At 47.6% G+C, this 19555-nt stretch overlaps 1 protein-coding gene and 1 long non-coding RNA gene across 3 annotated transcripts in view; one reads left to right on the forward strand and one right to left on the reverse strand.

Annotated features, from left to right (window-relative positions):
* The first annotated feature begins 1137 nt into the window (after window positions 1-1137).
* LOC119876066 lies at window positions 1138-10645 on the forward strand. Its single transcript, XR_005355381.1, has 2 exons — window positions 1138-1331; window positions 7789-10645. It is a non-coding gene; the product is annotated as an uncharacterized LOC119876066 (long non-coding RNA).
* Window positions 9284-19555, reverse strand: part of NET1 (neuroepithelial cell transforming 1) — a 62364-nt gene continuing 52092 nt past the window's right edge. For both annotated transcript variants that reach the window (XM_038530205.1, XM_038530207.1), the window contains 9 exons: window positions 17136-17243; window positions 16336-16503; window positions 15866-15928; window positions 15499-15595; window positions 15043-15119; window positions 14117-14374; window positions 13514-13684; window positions 11524-11710; window positions 9284-11206 (listed from right to left, as the gene is read on the reverse strand). In XM_038530205.1, coding sequence (XP_038386133.1) covers window positions 10800-11206; window positions 11524-11710; window positions 13514-13684; window positions 14117-14374; window positions 15043-15119; window positions 15499-15595; window positions 15866-15928; window positions 16336-16503; window positions 17136-17243 — 1536 coding nt within the window. In that variant the 3' untranslated portion in view covers window positions 9284-10799. The remainder of the gene's footprint in view (window positions 11207-11523; window positions 11711-13513; window positions 13685-14116; window positions 14375-15042; window positions 15120-15498; window positions 15596-15865; window positions 15929-16335; window positions 16504-17135; window positions 17244-19555) is intronic.

Below are 19555 nucleotides of genomic sequence, written 5' to 3' on the forward strand. Positions count from 1 at the left end.
CCCTCTGGGAAGCACATCCTGCAACACTGGGGGTGGGGGGGGCAAGTGAACCGGCCCAGGCTGGATGAGCTCTGGTGTCGGGGCACCCAGTGTGCCGTGCTTTGTCACTGGGTCCTGGGGGGTGCACACGGGTTGGGGAGGTGAACGGTCAGCTGCTCGCAGGGAATGGAGGAAGGGGTGCACAGTCCCCCCCTTCTGCAGCTGCGCAGGCTTTGGGGGTCTCCAAGTCCCTGATCTGCACTGAGTAGGAAGACCAGAGGAGCGCTGCTTAGCAGTGTCGGTGCTGAATTGTGCTAAAAACACCATTTGGGAATAAAGGCTCCTGGGTAGCAAAGGGTTTGGGTGGCTGTGAGCAGATTGGAAGGCGCCGCGGGCTCCCCAGGCCACAGGGGCGGGGGTGGCGAGGACCCCGGGGGGAAGGGTGGGGAGGTGGCCCCCCAGAGGGTCCCAGCTGGAGCCCAGCTCCCCCTACTGCTTTCCCGCCAGGCAGGGCGCATCTTGGGGTCGGGCTCCCCGGTTTCGGGAAGGCCTGTAACAGCGGATCAGCATCCCCTCCTCCCAGGGGGGTCAGCCTCTGCCCCCCAGGCCGGGGCGGGTCGGGGAGGAGGGTGCAGTGGTGCTTGGCCTGCGCACCCCGCTCTGTAACTGGGACTCAGGTGCCCTTGGGCTGCAGCGAGGCCGAGGACTGGAGCCGTGGTCCCTGAGGGCAGAGAGGGCCACAGCCGCCACCGCCACTGGGAGAGGAAGCCTGAGGTGCGCAGGGCAGCTGCCGGGGGCCCCAAGACCACGCTGTCCTGCACCTCCCTGTTCTCTCTCCTTCCTCCTGTGCCAGAGGCTCAGGCCGCCTTCCCTGGTGGCCTTGGACAGCTCAGCTCTTGAGTTCTGGAAGGAACAGGCGACACATCTGGGGAGCCTTGACGCCAGGGGTGGGGGGCAGGGGCGGGGCAGGCAGTGATGCTGACCTTGGCACTGACCTCGAGTTAGATCTTGGGAGCCTGCCTTCGCCCTGACTTTTCTATTTGCAGATCTGGGGGCAGCGATGCTTCTCTCTCTCTGCAGATGTTTTTAAATCTTATTTATTCATATGACACAGAAAGAGCGAGTGAGAGAGCGAGAGGGCATGAGCAGAGGGAGCGGAAGGAGGGGGAGAAGCAGACTCCCCGCTGTGCAGTGAGCCCCTCATGGGCCTCGATCCCAGAACCCTGAGATCGTGGCCTGAGCCGAGGGCAGATGCTCACCCACTGAGCCCCCAGGCCCCCCCCCACTGCAGATTTCCACGAGGTGCCGTGGGTGCGGAGACCCCGTTGGAGCAGCTCACACGCGGTGCCACGGTGAGAGGCCACTCGGGCTCTGGGGTCCCTGCCCCGGATGGTCGGAGCCCACAGGCCAGGGGAGGGGACCCAGGCCTGCCCCCCCCCCCCCGGGGACTCGGCCCTTGCAGCTCTGGGTGGAGCCTGAACCCACCGCAGGGGCTGCTCCGCTTCCCTCTCTGGGTTTTCCATGAGGCACAAGGGGATTTCCTATCAGGAACCACTGGGGTATCTCTCAGGGCCAGTGGGACAAGTGCTGGAAACACAGCCCCTTATCTCTCCCCTGACCGTGCCGGGCCCTTGTTCCATGGGCTGGCAAAAAAAGGAAAAAAAAAAAAAAAGAAAGAAAGAAAAAAAAGGGTCTTTCGAGGCGTGCCCATTCACAGCCCAGGATTGTGCTCCTGCGTGTGTTGTGATCCTCACGGGGGGTTACAGCGACCACGGGGGGATCCTGGGGGTGGAGGGGGAGAAACAAAAATAAATAGTTCCACTGGTCGCTCTGGAAGGGACCCCAAACGTCTCTGAACTCACTTGGGGCCTCTGCACCCCCCCTCCCAGGATGACAAACACAACGAGAGAGAGCAGACCCCCCCTTGCGAATCGAGGCAGGACCCTGATTGTTGTCGTTTCCTCCTATTTATGGCGAGGGAAGCTGGTTTTCCACTTAATCGGGGCCTGAAGCGGTCTCTTAAAATAAATACGGGAGGTGTAGACGGAAACGTATGCAGCACAGAAGAGCGCACCCGAGCCTCGGGGGAGTGACCCGGTGTGAGGCGTCGAGGGGGCTCGCGGGCAGCAAGGGGGGCTTGACCCCGGTACCCCCGGGCCTGTGCGAGGCCCCACGCTCGTTGGCGGGCAGCCGTTTGAGCCCGGAGTCGTGCACGGGTTTGCGGAGCGCCGGGGTTCGGGCGGCGGCGTTTATCCCGCAGGTCCGGGTCCCTAAGCTGAGCGCCCCGGCGCGATCCCGGGTAATCGCCAGTGTCACCCCGCAGAGGCGCCGCCTGCGGCCACCAGGCTGTAGCACGGAGCTGTGGTCGCCACCCTGAGCTCGTCCAGGCCGCTGACCGTCGACCGGCGGCGAGTGTCTGAAGTCCTCATTGGTTATCTCCGGCTGCCTGGACGTGTACAGCGCGTGTGTCCCCATTGGAGTCCCTTTGGGAGGAGGCCCAGCCGCCCGGGGTGACCTGCGGGGTCTCGGAGGCGTGTGCCGCACGCCCTCCACGTGGGTTAGGACAGGCCATTCCAACCCCGCCCCTGGCGGTCAGTGACGCCTCCCCGGCCACCTCCTTGGGACGCGGTGGCCGACAGAGGGGAAGCTTGGTCACGTTATGAGAATAAGTTCACTAAGCAGGAGCAACGGCCTTGAGGCGTGTGGGGCAGACACAGGATTGCGGTTGGGGTGAACCCACAATCGTGGGCTCCTGGGCGCCACTACCGCGTCCCTGACGTCTCCCCGAGCACAGGCCTCGAGGCGCCCTCCAGGGTGACCTGCTTGCACGCGGGAGGCCCTGCAGAATCGAGGGCTCCGTGGCGTGACTCGGTCTCCCCAGGCTTGGCTGCCGCGCAGTGAGGGTCTCCGGGTGCTCCAGCCTGGCTGGCGGCAGGCGGGGCTCAGGGCGGCCCGGGTGATGCCCCCCGGGTGATGCCCTGCGGCCCCTTGCAGGGAGCTGCCCTCCAGTCCCGGGGAGCCGGTGGGCTGGGGCTGGAGAGGGACCTGAGCGTGGCCTCCTCCTCGGGGAGCCCCCCGACCGGCGGCTCCCTGAGCCCCGAGCCTGAGTCCACAGGCACTGGCTTCACAGCACGGGGCGGGTGCTGGAGGACCCCTCCTGGGCTGCCTCGGGACCCCTCCCCCCGACTTGCCCTGGGATGCTGGCCTTGGGCGCGGTGCCCCCCCGACTCCGTGCCAGTCTGGGGGCCTGTGGTCCCGCTGCCACCAAGTGTGCTGCCCAGCCCGCCCCCATCGGCCCCAGGACGCTCAGGTTCAGGTCTGCACGGCTTCCCGGGGGGTCAGGCGGAGCCCCAGCGCCTCGGACAGACTTCGAGGAGACCTTCAGGCGCAGCGAGTGTCCAGGGGCAAATAAGGCCGGGCCAGGTTTCCAGCGCCTGGATGGCCGTCCTTGCCTGAGCCTGGGGCCGCTGCTCTGGGCACCCATGGGCATGTCCCCACCTGGCCAAGCCCAGGAGTCGGGCGCTGCTGGGCCCACGGCTCCGCAGCCATAGCCCCCCCTTCTGGGACCCTGCACCCGCCTCCGGGGCCTGTTTGTTCCCCACTCGGGGCAGATCGCTGCCGTTGGAGCCCCTTGACCCCGGGTGGGGTGTGGGCCGGGTGCGCAGGACCCTCTGGGCCCAGGTTGGGGTGGCGGGCGGCGGAGCCCAGGAGACAGCCGTTCCCGGTGGCGGTGTGACCGAAGTGGGGTGTTCAGGGGCTGACGGGGCTTGTGCGGCTGCTACACAGCTGGGGATGGCGTCCAGGTGCGGGGGCAGGTGGGGGCCTCTGGAGCTGCTCGGGGGCGACGGTCCCTAGTGCGACTGACAGAGTGGGGCAGTTAAGGCCAGCACGCTCGGGGACGCGGACTCGGGGACGCAGGGCAGCAGGCCCCGGGGCGTGGGCCACAGCCACGCCTGCTCAGTGTTCGCATGACCTGTGCCTCGTCTGGGCCCGGGGGTGAGCCCGGTCGCTCCTCCTGGGAGGTGCTCCTCGCTGCTTCCATCGGGCGTGTCCCGGGCCCAGGGTGCCCGCCGTGAGCCCCCGCAGCCGGCGACCCCACGGCTCTCCCCGCAGCGGCCACAACCCCGCTGAGCCTCGGGGACTTGAGATACTCGCCTGCTGCTGCGGGATGACAACCTGGTGGCTCGAGACAGAACCAGCAGGGGGTAGCTCACCTTTCGGGGAGCAGCTAGCTGCTGGGCGAGAGGCCGCACCTCTCATGAGTTTGGCCGTCGGGGCAGCTCGGTTCCACGTCCCAGGGCGCCCCCGGCGCCCCCCAAAAGCCGGACCTCCCCAGGGCCTCTCCGCCGCCTGAGCAGCCCGACTGTCCTCCAGAGTCTGCCACCCGAGGCACAGCAAGCAGCAGTCGCACGCCGTCACATCCGTGTCACTCTGTGGGTCGTGGGGACCAGCGATGCGTTGTGGGAGGGACCGGGAACAGTGTGAGCTGCAGGCGGTGGGGCTGGCCAGCGGCCACCGGGAGGGCCGGCCACGTCGGAGGCCATCGGAGAGGCCGCGAGTCGTCCCTGTGCCACCGACTCCTGCTCCCACGGGGCCGGGATAACGTATCCGTCCGGTTCCTTCAGCAAACCCACGCGAGTGCGTTCCCTGCATCGGGGGAAGTGGGGGAAGTGGCCGTTACTGGGGACACCCAGAGCCTGGACGCGACGGCGATGCTCGGCGGGAAGGTGTCCCATGTCACAGAGCTGAGCGGGCGGGATGGAGAGGGCTGCTGGGCTCAGGTGAGGGCCGGCGGGCCCCAAGGGCGCGGAGGAGGTCTCGGGGAGGACGGAGGAGCGGCGCCCAGATGCGGAGACGTGGGGCAGGTGCAGAGCCGGGCGGCCTGGGTCGGGGCGCGGCCTTGCCCCGCGAGGATGTCTCTTCTCCCACACGCTCTGGTTTCAGAACCTCCCAGAACCAATGGAAAGTTCCGCATCATTCCAGCGCGATCTGTTAGACCGATGCCAGGTTGTGCTTGTCTGTTCCTGCAACAAAGAAGCTCATTGGAAAGTTCTGGGACTTTCAGCCTGGAGGAGCTGGCTGTGGGTCACGACAGCACAGAAGGACTTTTCAGTGATGGAAAACACTGCTTCACGCCTCTTGCCTGCAGGCGGACGTGCTTTCGGGGTTTTGGCCCCCCAGTTGCTCCACAGGGCGCGGGGTGTGCGGCTGCCCGCCCGGGCGGCTGTCCTTTGCGGTGGAGAAGTGCGCTGCCCGTGGGGGAGCAGGTGGCCGGCGGTCTGGGGGACACTGGTGACCACAGGCCCGCCAGTTCCACAGCACAGCACCCCGTTTCCGGCAACCCCTCCCTCCGTACAGTGCACTGGACCCTTGATGTATGAATAGGAACCCGCGAGCTCTCTGTCCCCACGGGAGGCCTGTGTGGGTTGCCATGGGGTGGGCTTGCACCCCGTGGGGCGGGACGGGGTGCTGGGCAGGCTGTGGGCTACAGCTCCACCTGATGCTCTGTGCCCCTGCCCGCCTGCGCCCGCACGCCGCGGGCACCGCAGCCCCCGGGTTTCTGGGACAGTCGGGCGGGGCGCGGGCTGAGCTCACACCTGGAGAGCGCCCAACACCGGAGAGCGGAGACCGGGCAGGCGGCGCAGGCGGGGCGGTGAGGTCACGCGAGGGGCTCCCTTCCAGGAGGGGGGCGGCCTGGGCCAACCTCTCATGTCCTGCCCTGACAGTAGCGGTTGGAAGCGCTGGGAGCAGCGTGTGCGGGAAGGGGACACCCCGCCGGCCGCCACGAGCTCGAGCTCGTCCTCAACCCTCCGGGGTGGGCGCCAGGTGCGGCCTCGGCCAGGCGGCGGCAGTGAGGGCAGGCCCTGCTCCCTCGGACCACGGGGGCCCACGGGGACAGACTGGGACAGACGGGGGCAGTGGGGCTCCGGGGCACCGAGGACAGCGCACAGCCCCAACCGCAGATGCAAGCCGGGGAGGACGGCCGAGTCCAGGGCGCCCCTCCACACCCAGCTGGGGTGCTGCTGCTGACGGCACCTCCTCCTCCTCCTCCTCCTGCTCCTCCTCCTCCTCTGAGGGGAGGACTGGCCCAGCCGTCTTCCCATCCCAGGTCCTGGCCGGCAGGCGCCGAACCTGAGGTCCTGGCCCGGCCGTGCACACAGCTCACTTTTCTCACTTTACACCCGAAGTCTTAGAATATCCACAGTAGTGTTCCAGTTTTGGTCTCTGCAGATCTGACCTGAAAGATGCATATTCCTAAGTGCACATTTTTTTTTCTGGGCCTGGGTAATTTTTTTGTTCTTTTCTCAAAAATAAGACGTTTGAAGTGCAGCTTTCCCTTACCCTCTGCTTCCAAACACCCACAGCCGCCCCTACCATCAGCAACCCCCCCCCCCCCCCCCCCCCCCCCCCGACTGGGACAGCGGTGAACCTACACCGTCACATTACCCAAAGTCCGTAACTGACATTAGAGCTCATGCTCGGTGTTGTGCACTCTCTGGGTTTGGGCGAATGCACAATGCCATGTATCCACCCTTATGGTATCACACACACTGCCCTAGAAGTAAAAACCCCATCGCCCTATCCCCTGCCAACCACTGATCCCCACGGTCTCTTCCGTTTGGCCTTTTCCAGAACGTAGTAAAGTTGGGATCCTACAGCGCAGAGCCCTTTCAGATTGGCTTCTTCCCCTTGCTAATACGCGTCTAAGATTCCTCTCTGTCTTGTCTTCGGGGCTTGATGGCTACTTGCGTTTTTAGTGCCGAGTGTCTTATTTAGGTCTAAATGCACCATGGTTTACTTCCCCGTCACCAAGCAGAGCACCACGGTTGTTCTGGAGCTTTGGCTTTTGCGGATAAAGCTGCCATGAGCATCCATGTGCAAGTTCCTGTGTGGACAGAACTTTTCAGCTCCGTGGGTAAAACCAGAGCAGGACTGCTTGACCGCGGGGCGGGGTTTGTCCTTTGCAGTTTGGGAAGAGACTGCCCAACGCTTCGTTTGCGTTCCCAGCGGGAACGAATGAGCGTCCCTGCTGCTCTACATTTCGGCCGGGCCTGGAGTCAGGGCCTGGGGTAGGACTCACCGTCCCAACAGGCTGGAGTGGAACCCCCTTGTTAGAACATGAACTTCTCTAAGGCCGTATGATGTGGAGTCTCTCTTCCTGTGCTTGTCACCTGCGTATCTTCTTCGCTGAAGTGTCTGTTTGGGTCTTTTGTCCATTTTTTTAACTAGTTTGTTCATTTTCTTATTGTCAAGTTTTAAGGTTTTTTTTTTTTTTTTTGGTTGTTTTTGGCAGATTTTGGCTAGTATAATCCTTTATCAGATGTGTCTTTTACAAATACTCTCTCCTAGAGTCTGTAGAGTCTTATTTCCCTGACACAAGTTTTTTTTATATTTTCCTGATTTTTAAAAATTGAGAATCTATGGCATGTTTCCCTAAACAAAGTCCTGGTCAGACTACATTTGAGCAAATCTTAACTTGGGGTCCATAGATAGGTTTGGGGAATATCCCTGAACCCCACTAACCTGTGTGGATGTGTATGTACATATATACATTTTCTGGGAGAGAGCCCATACCTTGTATCGGGAGTCTCAAGGTACTCCTATCGACTGGCCCTGAGGAACTTCTATCTGAGGCATCCTCAGGCTTGCGGTTGGTTCTGGAGTTGTTCAAATACGCAGGCAAGAATCAAAACTCCTTCGGATCGTGGAGATTATGGAGTCCTCTGGATTGAGGGAGATTTTTTTCGATAGGACACTCCCCTCAGGGGAATTAGGTTCAGTGGACAAGGAAATACCATTCTTTCGTAGGTGTTCTTGAATGCTGGTTAAGAAAAGCTCAAGGTTGAGCTGTCATGTCCTCTGAATCCGGTGGACTTCTGAATGAACAACGAACACCAGTTTCATCTCTGGGGACAGGCAGGAATTTTATCTGATGGGCATCATGAAGACAAACTGTAAGACCTCCTCTCTGCATCTCAGTTACCAGGCCTGAAAGGTGGAAGGAAGCCTTCCCTGGGCATTCAACCGGACATTTGCTGTGGTTTGCAAAATTAATCTAGTAATATTATAGTTCTCTATATATTAAATAACCAAGTACTGGGCTGGATCTGCTTGTGGAGAGAAGCTAGCACAAAAGTAACTGCTCACCTGAGTCAGTTGATGAAACACCAGTCCCCACCACAGACTCAAGGGTGACTGAATGACAATGGCTTCCCGTTCTCTAGAGTTAATCTGGGCGGGTGCCTTAGTTTCCCGCCCCACCTCGTGTGCACACATCCTGAGTTTAAAAAAGATCTCCCTAGGCAGAGACTAACTTTGCTCAAAATACATAAATGCACTCACTGAAAGAAGTTAGAAAAATCAGACTTATTTCGACAGACCCTGAAGAGTGTGAGGCAGATGGACAAGTTAGCAATATGCCTATACTTACGTGTATCATTTACATAATGGCTATTGGCTGGGTCACTGATTATGAAGTGCTGACCCAAGGAGTTCACTTATCAGAATTACTAGGAGGGAGTGTTTACAAATACAGATGATCAACCCTCACTCTTGCCACCCCTTCTCCGCAAGATCCTGATTCAGGGAAATGGGTATTTATATGGGGAGGAGCTAAGGGGTGGGCCCACTTCCTTTTTTTTTTTTTTAAAGCACCCCTGGTGATTCTGATGCCTGAACTGGTTTGAGAGCCACTAGCTAGATTATCAGATGCTCTCAAATACACAGATGCAATTTCTGAAATGTTCATTCCATGTAATTATTCAGTTTCTGGGCCTATTTTCTCTCTTGAGTGAACCAAAGAAGATACAGTTTTTGATGAAAAATCATTCCATTAACAGCATTTGAACTTGTTTCTGTACCTTCAGAAGCTGAACAGGGTAATTCTGGAAGGAATATTCTATATAACATCTTGTTTTCTGACTTTTCAGATCACAACTATTCATGTAACCTACACTTTGACTTTGCATTTCCAAACCTGGAAACCTGAGATACTGACATGAAAATCTGAAATTAATCAGCATGTTTTGCTATTAGCTTTACTACTATAATCAGAAAGCAGCCAGATGTTCAGCTGACTTCAATCGAATAGCTATTTTTGATTATATCGTATTCTAATATTCTAAAAAGACTCACAAAGCTTGACCTTATAATTCAGTCTTTCTCTTACTCATCAATGAATTAAGGGTTTAGTTATTTATGATTTTTAAAAACCTTTGTGAAGCTTGTCATTAACCTCCTCTGCTGTACCAGCATGTCATGGCACATGTCGCTCAACATCCACCAGCCAATAAACCTTTAAGGGTGATTATGTGTGTGCTTTTTTTTTTAATTGTATAATTCATTTATACAGAGAAATCATTTGGATTATCTATTTACAATCTTTTTCAATTTTCATTTCCACTGGCCAGAAACAGTTCACGTAATAGTCAACATTTACTTGAGCTGATTACCAATATAGATCTGCCATGACACAGGGCTTTGGCCTTCCCTCCTTAGAGACAATGGCCTCATTGAACAGAAACATTTTACAGTGAAAGATTCATCAGTTATTTTTCCCTCTTATGAATAAATCCAGCAAAACTGATCTAAATGGTCAAATTTTCAACACATTTGTTTCCTTTCAAACCCATAAACCAAGACAAAGAAAAATTCACTTCCCCCAAGCCTTCTACGACTTACGACATACCCTCAAGTTTAGCTTTTACGATATCGTTTCAACGTCCTGGCACAACCAGACGTTTTTACCTTAAGACAAAACTACTCTCTTAGGCTCTCTTTTTTATTTGTTTGTTTTGAACTTATTACCAGTCAACTGCTTTCCCTCTTGCTTCTCAGACAACACTAAAACTTTCAAGAAAAACCTTACGGCATTTTTCTTCCCATAGTCCAGGATACACGGGGTCATTTCATGTGTGTTCTCCATTCTGACATGCTATGCTTTAAAGATTGCAATTTTCTTAATTGGCTCAAAAACAATATGGCTTGGTTTCACTTGGTCAAGTTAATCTGATTTTTTAAAAAAAGATATATATATGTATATATATGTATATATATATATATATACACACACACACACACATACATACACATTTTAATCAAAAAAGAAAAATACTTTAGAGACACACCAATTTGAAAAGGAAAATGCATCAAAGTAAAAAAAAATAAAAGCAAATACTAAAAACTACAAATTAAAAAAAAATTAAATACTTGGCAGGTTAAATGGATGAAAAATGAGGAATGTGCAATGAAAAACAAATACAAAGCATTCCAGTTGACAAAATGGAAAACTTAGTAAGTTTTACGGTTTGTTCTCCAAAGACTTTAAGTTTCACTGTAAGTTCTGAAATATCACAAACATATATTGTGTGAAGATTTCAGGTTGCTGATGCTACAAACTCAAACTCTGTATGCAGAGTTTACCAGAGAAACACTGGTGAAATCCCAGTATTTGTAAAACTTTAAGTTTTGGCAAATATTGTAAATATCACAATTAGAAAGTCTTGATGAATGCAGAAGAGAAAATCCATTTCATAAATATTTCATTTGATTAATAAAAGGCTTGCATGTTCTAAATAATCTGAGAAAAATATCTTTAAAAAAAAAGGCTACAGTTTAACAGTAATCTGCATGTATCTTTAGCTGCCTTAAAAAAAAAAAAAAAAAAGGAACAACCACCCAAACCAACCAAAAACACAGAAAATGTTAAGACTGGTATTAAGTAGCCCTGCAATGCTCCCATGCTTACATTACAAGAAAAAACAAACTGTACACATTTATAAATAAACAGTCTCTCCACCAGTTCATACACAGAACTTCCTTTATACCAAAGTCTCTTTCCGTTTGCCACTGAACTGGGCTTTGTCCCTTGCTTTTCGGAAGCCAGACTGTGTTTGGTGAACTTTCACACTCTTCACGTCCTCTGCTGTGTGCACTGGGGACACACATTCTGAAGTGTCTCCGTCAACCTGGACCTGAGTCATGCTGGACGCCGTGGAGGCCCTTCTCCGGGCCCGGATGCTCCCGGCAGAGGGGTCGTTCTCCCCACACTCCTCGTCGAGCTCTGGGAGACCCTGCAGGTCAGCTGGGCAGACAGCCTGCTGGAAAGGAGCGATGGCCGAACGGATGCAGTTGAACCACTGCTGTTTGTGGAACACATCGTTGGCCTGCAGAGTGTGGGACTGGCCTGGGGAGGGGTCTTGGAAGCGAATTCTAAAGATATTTTTAGCTAGAAGAATAAAGAAATGTAAAAAAAGAGACTTAAAAAAGTTTCTGGTAAATAAAGTCAGCATGCAATCTTAGGATGGGGGGTGTTCATATCGCAGGTACATCCATTAGGCAGACAGCCTAGGAAAAGCCCATCCCTGACTCCTTAGATACACCTGCTGGGTCAGGGCAGCAAAGCACCTGCCAACTCAGTGAGTGCAACAGGTACAGGACAATGGAATCCTTCTCATTTACAATTTTTTTTGTATAAGGACAACTAAATTCACTTAGGTTTTGAATTTATGTGTATTTAAACTACTTTAAAGCTTGTTTTCTTACCTTTATCTGAGTTGCTGAAAGCCCCTCGAAAGGACCCTCCCATTCTCACATCTCCATCCTGCAGGTCTTCCAAGACCAGCTCTTGGACAGGGATTGGCTGCCGATAAACCTGGTAAGAGTGACGCTCATTTCGTGTAACAGGCCGAGTCAAAACCAAGATGTCTTGAAACAGGAATATGTAAAGTTTCTGGAAAAACAAGAAATAAATATGTCTTAAATGTGAAACTCTGTAATTTTAAGTGACTGAAATCCACCATTAAAATGACTTGATTCGACAGTAACTTCCTCAGATTTATTTACTAACATCCTCCTTACAAATGATCTCATAAAGACTTTGATTTCAAAGCTACCCATGTTCTACTTGGAGAGCTTTTCTAATCTCAGACTATATAAAATTTATTTTTATCAGCGGGTAACATTAGATTAAGCAGCAGCTGAGTAAACGCTATGCACCACAAAACACCTACCAGTAGTAACATGTCTGGAGACACCAGTATCAGATACCAGTTTTCTAACAAAACAAGGATTAACAAATGCAAGCTGGTAAAAATGTTAATGGTTTGATTTTGTCCCACACAAATGTAAGCCTTTATAGAACAATTAGGCTTCATAATAGAAATCAGAGGTGTCAGGTTTCAACTTTTTCCGAAAAGATCTCAACTTCTAAACTGGGCTTCTAGGGAGTAGGGAAATGGGGGAAATAGGTGATGCAGATGATGGAGTGCACTTGTGGTGAGCTCTGGGTGATGTACAGAATTGGTGAATCACTACATTATACACCTGAAACTAATATTATACTGTATGTTAACTAACTGGAATTAAAATAAAACTTCCAAAAAAATGGCCTTTTTTCTGAAAAGCACATAATAAAACAAAATACCATTACATGGGGTCCCTGGGTGGCATAGTTGGTTAAGCGTCTGACTCCTGGTTTTGTCTCAGGTCATGATCTCAGGGTCCTGAGATCAAGCCCCACATCGGGCTCCATGTTGGGCATGGAACCTGCTTGAGATTCTCTCTCTCTCTCTGCCTCTGCACCTCCCTTGAACAGGTGCATTCTGTCTCTTTCTCAAATAAATAGATAAATCTTAAAAAAAAAAAAAAAAATCCATGCTTACATTTATTTAGTTCTAGCAAATACTTTTATAATAAACATTCATTTTTAAAGATTTTACTTATTTATTCATGAAAGACAGAGAGAGAGAGAGAGAGAGAGGCAGAGGGAGAAGCAGGCTCCATGCCAGGAGCCCTATGAGGGACTCCATCTCGGGATCACACCCTGAGCCGAAGGCAGACACTCAACCACTGAGCCACCCAGGTGCCTGTATAATTAATATTTAAAAAATAAGTTTGCTTTCATTCAAACTGTTGTAGAAATTTGTTTAGTAGTGCTACAAGTTACTTCTATCACTATAAACTCTTTGAAAAAAAAATTGAAAGACATGTTTTTTAAATTAGGAAACTATTAATTTATTTTGAAAGGAACCCCTAGCCAAAAAAGTTGATTTATGCTTCAAAACTAAAATATAGGGCAGCCCAGGTGGCTCAGTGGTTTACTGCCGCCTTCAGCCCTGGACCTGATTCTGAAGACCTGGGATTGAGTCCCACAGGGGCTCCCTGCATGGAGCCTATTTCTCCCTCTGCCTGTGCTTCTGTCTGTCTCTCTCTCTGCCTCTGCCTGTGTCTCTGCCTCTCTCTCTGTGTCTCTCATGAATTGGTGATAATAAATAAAATCTTTGAAAAAAAAAAAAAAAACTAAACTAAAATATACAAACTGTTCTCCAACCAAGACCTTTGAGTCATTCTGTCACAACAGAAACCAAAGTTTGCTTCATCAAAGCTAATAATGTAAAGTAAAAACTAGTAATTTTCTCACTGTGATGATTTTATTTTAAAACTTGCTTCATAACTTATGCAGAAAAAATTAAACAAGGGGGAAAGGTGAAAGTAATAGCTCATTTCATATTGGTGAGAAAAAATATACACTCACATGTCCATTTTTATTCTTCAGCTCCCCATGGCAGAGCAGTACTTTGCTTGCTTCAATTCTAGGATCCTTCTGCTTTTCGTCTAGATACTCCAGTTTGTCAATGTAATATTGGCATTCTGATTCACCTTTCTTCAAGTTGATATCAGAGAGAACTCCTTGTATTATCAGTATCTAAAAGTTATCAAGAAATCAATGAAGCATTTTCAGCATATTAGCTTTATGGTTTCCTTACAGGGCTAAAACATTATATTAAAGTGATAGGATTTTAAAGCTTGAAAGGACTCTCTCTAGAAATCAGATAATTCAGTCAGTCTCTTCAATTTACAGATGAAAAGACAGCCACAGCCAAATTGGGTGACTTGCCCAAAGCCACACAGCTAGCTGGTGGAAGAGGTCAGATATTACAATCTAGTCTTCTGATTAAAATATAAATATAACACGCATTACGTCTCTTTACTGCTTAGTACACAAGTGTACTGGGTAATGAACAGAGCATTTTGCTATGTTGCAATACGCATAAGATTTGAGAGTACCACTGTGTATATTTCTAAGGCAAGCTAATATATAAACTTGAAAAATCTAAGAATCATTTACTAGACTTACAGCTTCCTCCAAAGGCTGAACATCAGGGTGGTCTTTTGGAGTGTGTCTAAGAATTTCTTTCAACAGTAGAGGGTATTTGACCAGGCGACTTCGAGGAATATCTAGAAAGCTCCAAAGATCTAGTTTTCGACTGAAGGGAGATTCAAGACATCGTTGGAGGAAGTCCTGGACGCGTGGATCCTGTTTCTTTTGATCAAGAAGAGCTTTGGCTGCCAGCTGGTTACTACAGTAGCCTTTGTAGGCATTCAAGCCTGGCAACTAAAGAATACGAAGAGAAAACACAGTAGGATACATGTTTTTGTGAAAACAAAAACAAAACTTGCAGCTAATTCTTGAAAATTTTAATAAGCTGCAAAAGTTTCCCTGCAGATGATGATGGGGGTAAGGTAGTATCTGAGCCAACATCAGAATGTCCTTTTGTAATTTTGACTACATCTAACCCAAGACCCATGGCTTCTACTTTCTCCCAGCCTCAGTTTAGATGGTAGTCTTCTATATTTCCAGGGCACCTGAGTGTTTCTCTACCACAGTCATCACCAACCTTAAGATCGCATATGTACTTGACTACCCACCCTTTCTCACTGGATTATAAATGTAGACACCTTCCACTACTGAACCCCCAGTGAGCCCTCCTGGAACAGCACCTAGCATCTAGGAGGGACCGAAATGTTAACTGAAGGAACAAAACAGGCAATGTGGGAATTCTGTCCCAAGAGAAAGAGATTTTTAAAACAAATACAACTGTATCATTCGTGAAGTATTTTCTTAAGTAAACACTGTAACTTCTTACAGCTATATAATTTTGTTCTGTCTTAATGCCTTGTTTCTCTGTTTTTAGAATTCATTTACTAGATCTGCTATTCACCACAAATGACAAGTATGGCATAGACTGAAAAAGGAGCTGGTGTAAGGAGCTCACTACATACCCAGTTCACAAGAATGTGACCAATTTGTTCCACTGTTCCACCAGGTTTGGTTGCTTCTCCTATTCTTGCCAACAAATCTGAAATGTAAAAAGGCAGAAATACCAATAACAAATTTATCTTAAAAAGTAATTCAGCACTAAATTAGAAGTTTAGATTCAAAAGAACTTGTGTTGGAGTGTCTGGGTGGCTCAGTTGGTTGAGCATCTGACTCTTGATTTCAACTCCAGTCATGATCTCAGGGCTGTGAGATCAAGCCCCACCTCGAGCTCTGTGCTGGGCATGGAGCCTGCTTGAAATTGTCTCTCTCTCTTTCTCTCTCTCTCTCCCTTCCTTCTACCCCACCTTGCTTGCTCTAAAAAACAAACAAAAAATACCCTCCCCCACAAATTAAAAAAAAAAAAACTTTGTGTTAATGCTGTTCAGACACTAATAGAAATTAAATATCATATATCTCACCTTCATGGAGAGGTATATAAGCGTCCAAATCACCAAATATATGGGTGAGTTCCTCTTCTGACATTATAGACAACTTTAACATAGGGTCATGGTAGGCCTGTCAGAGGGGGAAAAATATGTCACCCAAAGAGATCAAGCAAATAAAACATGATGAGACACCTTCCTTGAACGCAAACATGACTAACTATATAAAAGCTAGTGTGGATTCTATATGTTACACATAAAAGAAACCAAACTATATGTTAATACTCAAAGTCTCTTATTGATACTCATATTTGAAGAGATTTTCAAGTCATATAAAAAGTTTAAAATTTGTGAAATATAATTTTTTAAAACTAGAGCAAGTGATAAGAAGTTATTTACTGACCTTTCTTGCAAGCTTGAGATCCTCAATTAAATCCTGTTCACCTCGGGACATTTCATATATTGCCTAAAAAAAGGAAAAAAAAAAATCCAGCAAACATTACAGGTCATTCCTTCCTTTGAGAAAGGAAAATTATATACAATTGATATTTGTCATTAATTATTTAGCTGATGTTTTGCAGAGTGCTTTTTAAAATGATACAGTCTGAAAACTCTAACTCAGAATGGAATCTCAAGAGGTTGCCATATGTTTTATAACTTTGGTCCATCAGAGTTAACTTTGATGACTACCACCCATCACAAAATGTTCCTGCTCAGCATGTGTTATGAATTACCACTCAGATAGAAAACTGCAAGCTGATTTTGCTTAGGTATTAGTTTGCTATTCTTAAGACACAACATGTTTAAAAAATAGGGACTTTTTTTTTTAGTGTAAGACAAAAAATATGGCCTTGCTACTGAATGCCAGCTTACCTCCTGACGTTTAATTTCTTTGGTAGTTAAAGACTCTTTCATACTGACATCTAACATCTCTGACCACAGTACACTGCTTCTCCTTTTGGCAGGTGTTGGGACTGTTGATCTGCTCGATGACTTCTGGGCAGAAGCTGGAGATCTGCTGTCACCACGAAGGGTAAATGACTTAAAAAAAAAAAAAAAAGAAAAAAAGGTGAGCAAGAGAGATTTAAAGGATACAATAATTATTTCTTTTTCTTAAAAAAACAAAGACAAAAACATAGTTCTGAGAATTTCTCAGCATCTCAGCACATAAAACAATCATTTATCCAAGTTTCAATCTAAAATTTATCAGCCAAAATTACATTTTTGGGGATTAAAAACTATTTAAGACTCCTCTTTGAATTTTTTTTTTTAATTTTTTAATTTATTTATGATAGTCATACAGAGAGAAAGAGAGAGAGAGAGGCAGAGACACAGGTAGAGGGAGAAGCAGGCTCCATGCACCGGGAGCCCGACGTGGGATTCGATCACGGGTCTCCAGGATCGCGCCCTGGGCCAAAGGCAGACGCCAAACCGCTGCACCACCCAGGGATCCCAAGACTCCTCTTTGATAGAAGATGTAACTTGATACTGTTCTGGTAAAAATATTCCTTGCCAGCCTGGTAAAAATATTCCTTGCCAGCATGTTAAAAAAACTTTGCGTTTAAATATAATAGTGCAAAACTGTTTGTACAACTCAAAGGAAAATACGTATTTTAGGCTTCTGTAAGAGGTTTCCTTACTACACTACTCACCCAGTCCCATCCCTTGCTTACCTGAATTGTTTGACCAAAGCGTCGGACTGCTCCATTTCTTACAGGAGAGATCAAATTTGCCAAGGATGTGACCCGAGCAAGAGGTCGAACTCTTTTATTGCTTGGCTCCTGTAAAAACAAAAACAGGTTACACTAAATGTGTGTTTAGGTGTAATGGTTTCAAACAAGTTTGGACAAAGTTGAACAGTCTCAAAAACCATATTTGTAAATTATAAAATAGAGAAAAACATGAAATTCTGAAAATGAATGTTGTCCTTTGCTATTAAAATACTAAGAACACTAATGATGGTAAATTATTAAAAAAGTTAATGGTTTGAAAAAGGCCAGCTGAATATCACTTTGAGAACAGAACAAATATTACCAGTACATGGAAGAAAAACTAAAATGAAAACACAGACCTTAGATTCCAGAATCCTACAGAACTTTTTAGTTTAATACACTTTAAAAAAGTATCTTATTATGAAAAATTTCAAACATACACAAAAGCAAAAAATAGTAGCATGATGGATCCCATGTACTTGTAACACAGCTTCAGTAAGTTTCTGGTGTGAGCATTTGTTTCATCTATTTCAAAGCAAATCCCAGACATCGTATATCATTTCATTCTTAAGCACTTCAGTTAGAGAATAGCTTTTAAATGAATGTATCTGCCACTGGAATGGCTGTCAATTCTGAAGGCAGAGCATCCCTGTGACGGGAGGTATTCAAATAGAGGCAGGACAGTGGTCAGGAGAGCACCAGGACTCTGCGATCAGACTGACTGGGCCCAGATCCTGGTTCCAGCACTTGTTGGGGAGTATCCCGGGCCTCAGTTTTCTCATCTGAAGAATGGAGTTAATAGTAGACCTTCTCTTATAAAGTTGTTACGAAGATTAAATAAGATATGTGTAAGTGGCTTAAACAATGCCTGGAACATGTTACGTTTCTGCTATTACTAACATTCTTAGAAATATTTCCACTTGCTACATAAACACTGGGATTTGTAATTAGATTCTCTCTCAAACATTTAATTTATTAACTTAAAGGAAGAAACACATATAAGTTGAAAAGAAATCGTTATTCTATACGTATTGTTTCAAAAATAATAGTTCAGCAAACATATTACTTAATCATTCAAGGATCTCAAAACTTACAAATTACATTATTCTAATTTTACTGCTAGGAAAATGGAGACCTAGCATTAGGTGACTCATATAGTCAGAGAAATAACATCAGGTCATACAAAAAGTCTGTCTTTTACATATCTAAGAAGCATATTTAATTGTATTTGGTGCTTTTGATAATTGTGGTATACTTAAAAAATAATTTTGATGATAATTCAGAAGGATATATAATAAAAAATTAACTTAATAAAAATAAATTAATTTTTAAATAAAGATAACATGTAAAAATTAAAATTACCATTTAAAAATGACAGATGAAACATTTTTTTCTAAGAACTCTTTGAGATGACTGAAGTCATATAAAAAAGGGGTGAGAAAATGGAGTAAAAACAGTCCCCTTAGAATAAACTAGCAGAAAGAGTTAAAATCCTCTGGGAAGAACCTTCAATGACGCAAGGCCTATCACAGCTCCTGAAGGTACACACTCGTATCAGAAGGGAGTGTGACCTATCACGTAAGGAGGCTGGGCAGGTAACAGCTCAGGTCTCTGAAGGCCTAACGAAGAAGAGTTGCAGACTAACTCTCTCCCACCAACATGATTGACCCCGAAGTAAAACTGACTATAAAACCACTAACGTGCAAATGTTAAATGAACTAAAAAAGAAACCTTCAAGATACATAGTAAAGTGACACACTGTGTGGCTAAGGACATGTGCGGATGCCTTTACAACATACATCTGTGCAAGACTGAAGTGACACGTGCACGGGCAGAAGGTCCAGCATAAGGCATTCCTTTCTATTTAGTAAAGACAGGACAAAGAGTCTTCTGTTTGAACAGAGATATAATTACCTCCTCACAAAGGAAGATATGCCAATGTTAACCAGAAACAAAGCAGTTGTCAGAAAGTTCTGTTCCACTTTTTGGAAACAGAAGTTAATTCCTCTTTCCTGCTTAAAACATAACAAATTTGACTTCCTAGTAACTCACAGAATAAGTCATTTCAACTTAAAATGTCTTTGGAAATAAGCTTTCGGCAGTGAATTTGAAAAGTTAGTTTCGATGGAAAAGATTTTTGATATCCATTTTATTATATTAAGTCAAGTTAATGATAAAAAAATTCTTATCTTTAGAGGATTAGTTACTGTTCAACCACTCATTTCCTGGTAACTCAAAATTATGTGGTACTTCAAGTTAAAACTACAGAATTTAGATTTAGATGATTAAATGTTAAATATATCTAAAGCATCTTTCTGAACTTAGTATGGATCTTGTGTATACAGTCTGTTCAGGGCGGTGGGATATTTACGTTGAGCAGT

This window comes from Canis lupus, chromosome 2, assembly GCF_011100685.1.
Source record: "Canis lupus familiaris isolate Mischka breed German Shepherd chromosome 2, alternate assembly UU_Cfam_GSD_1.0, whole genome shotgun sequence".
NCBI lineage: Eukaryota > Metazoa > Chordata > Mammalia > Carnivora > Canidae > Canis > Canis lupus.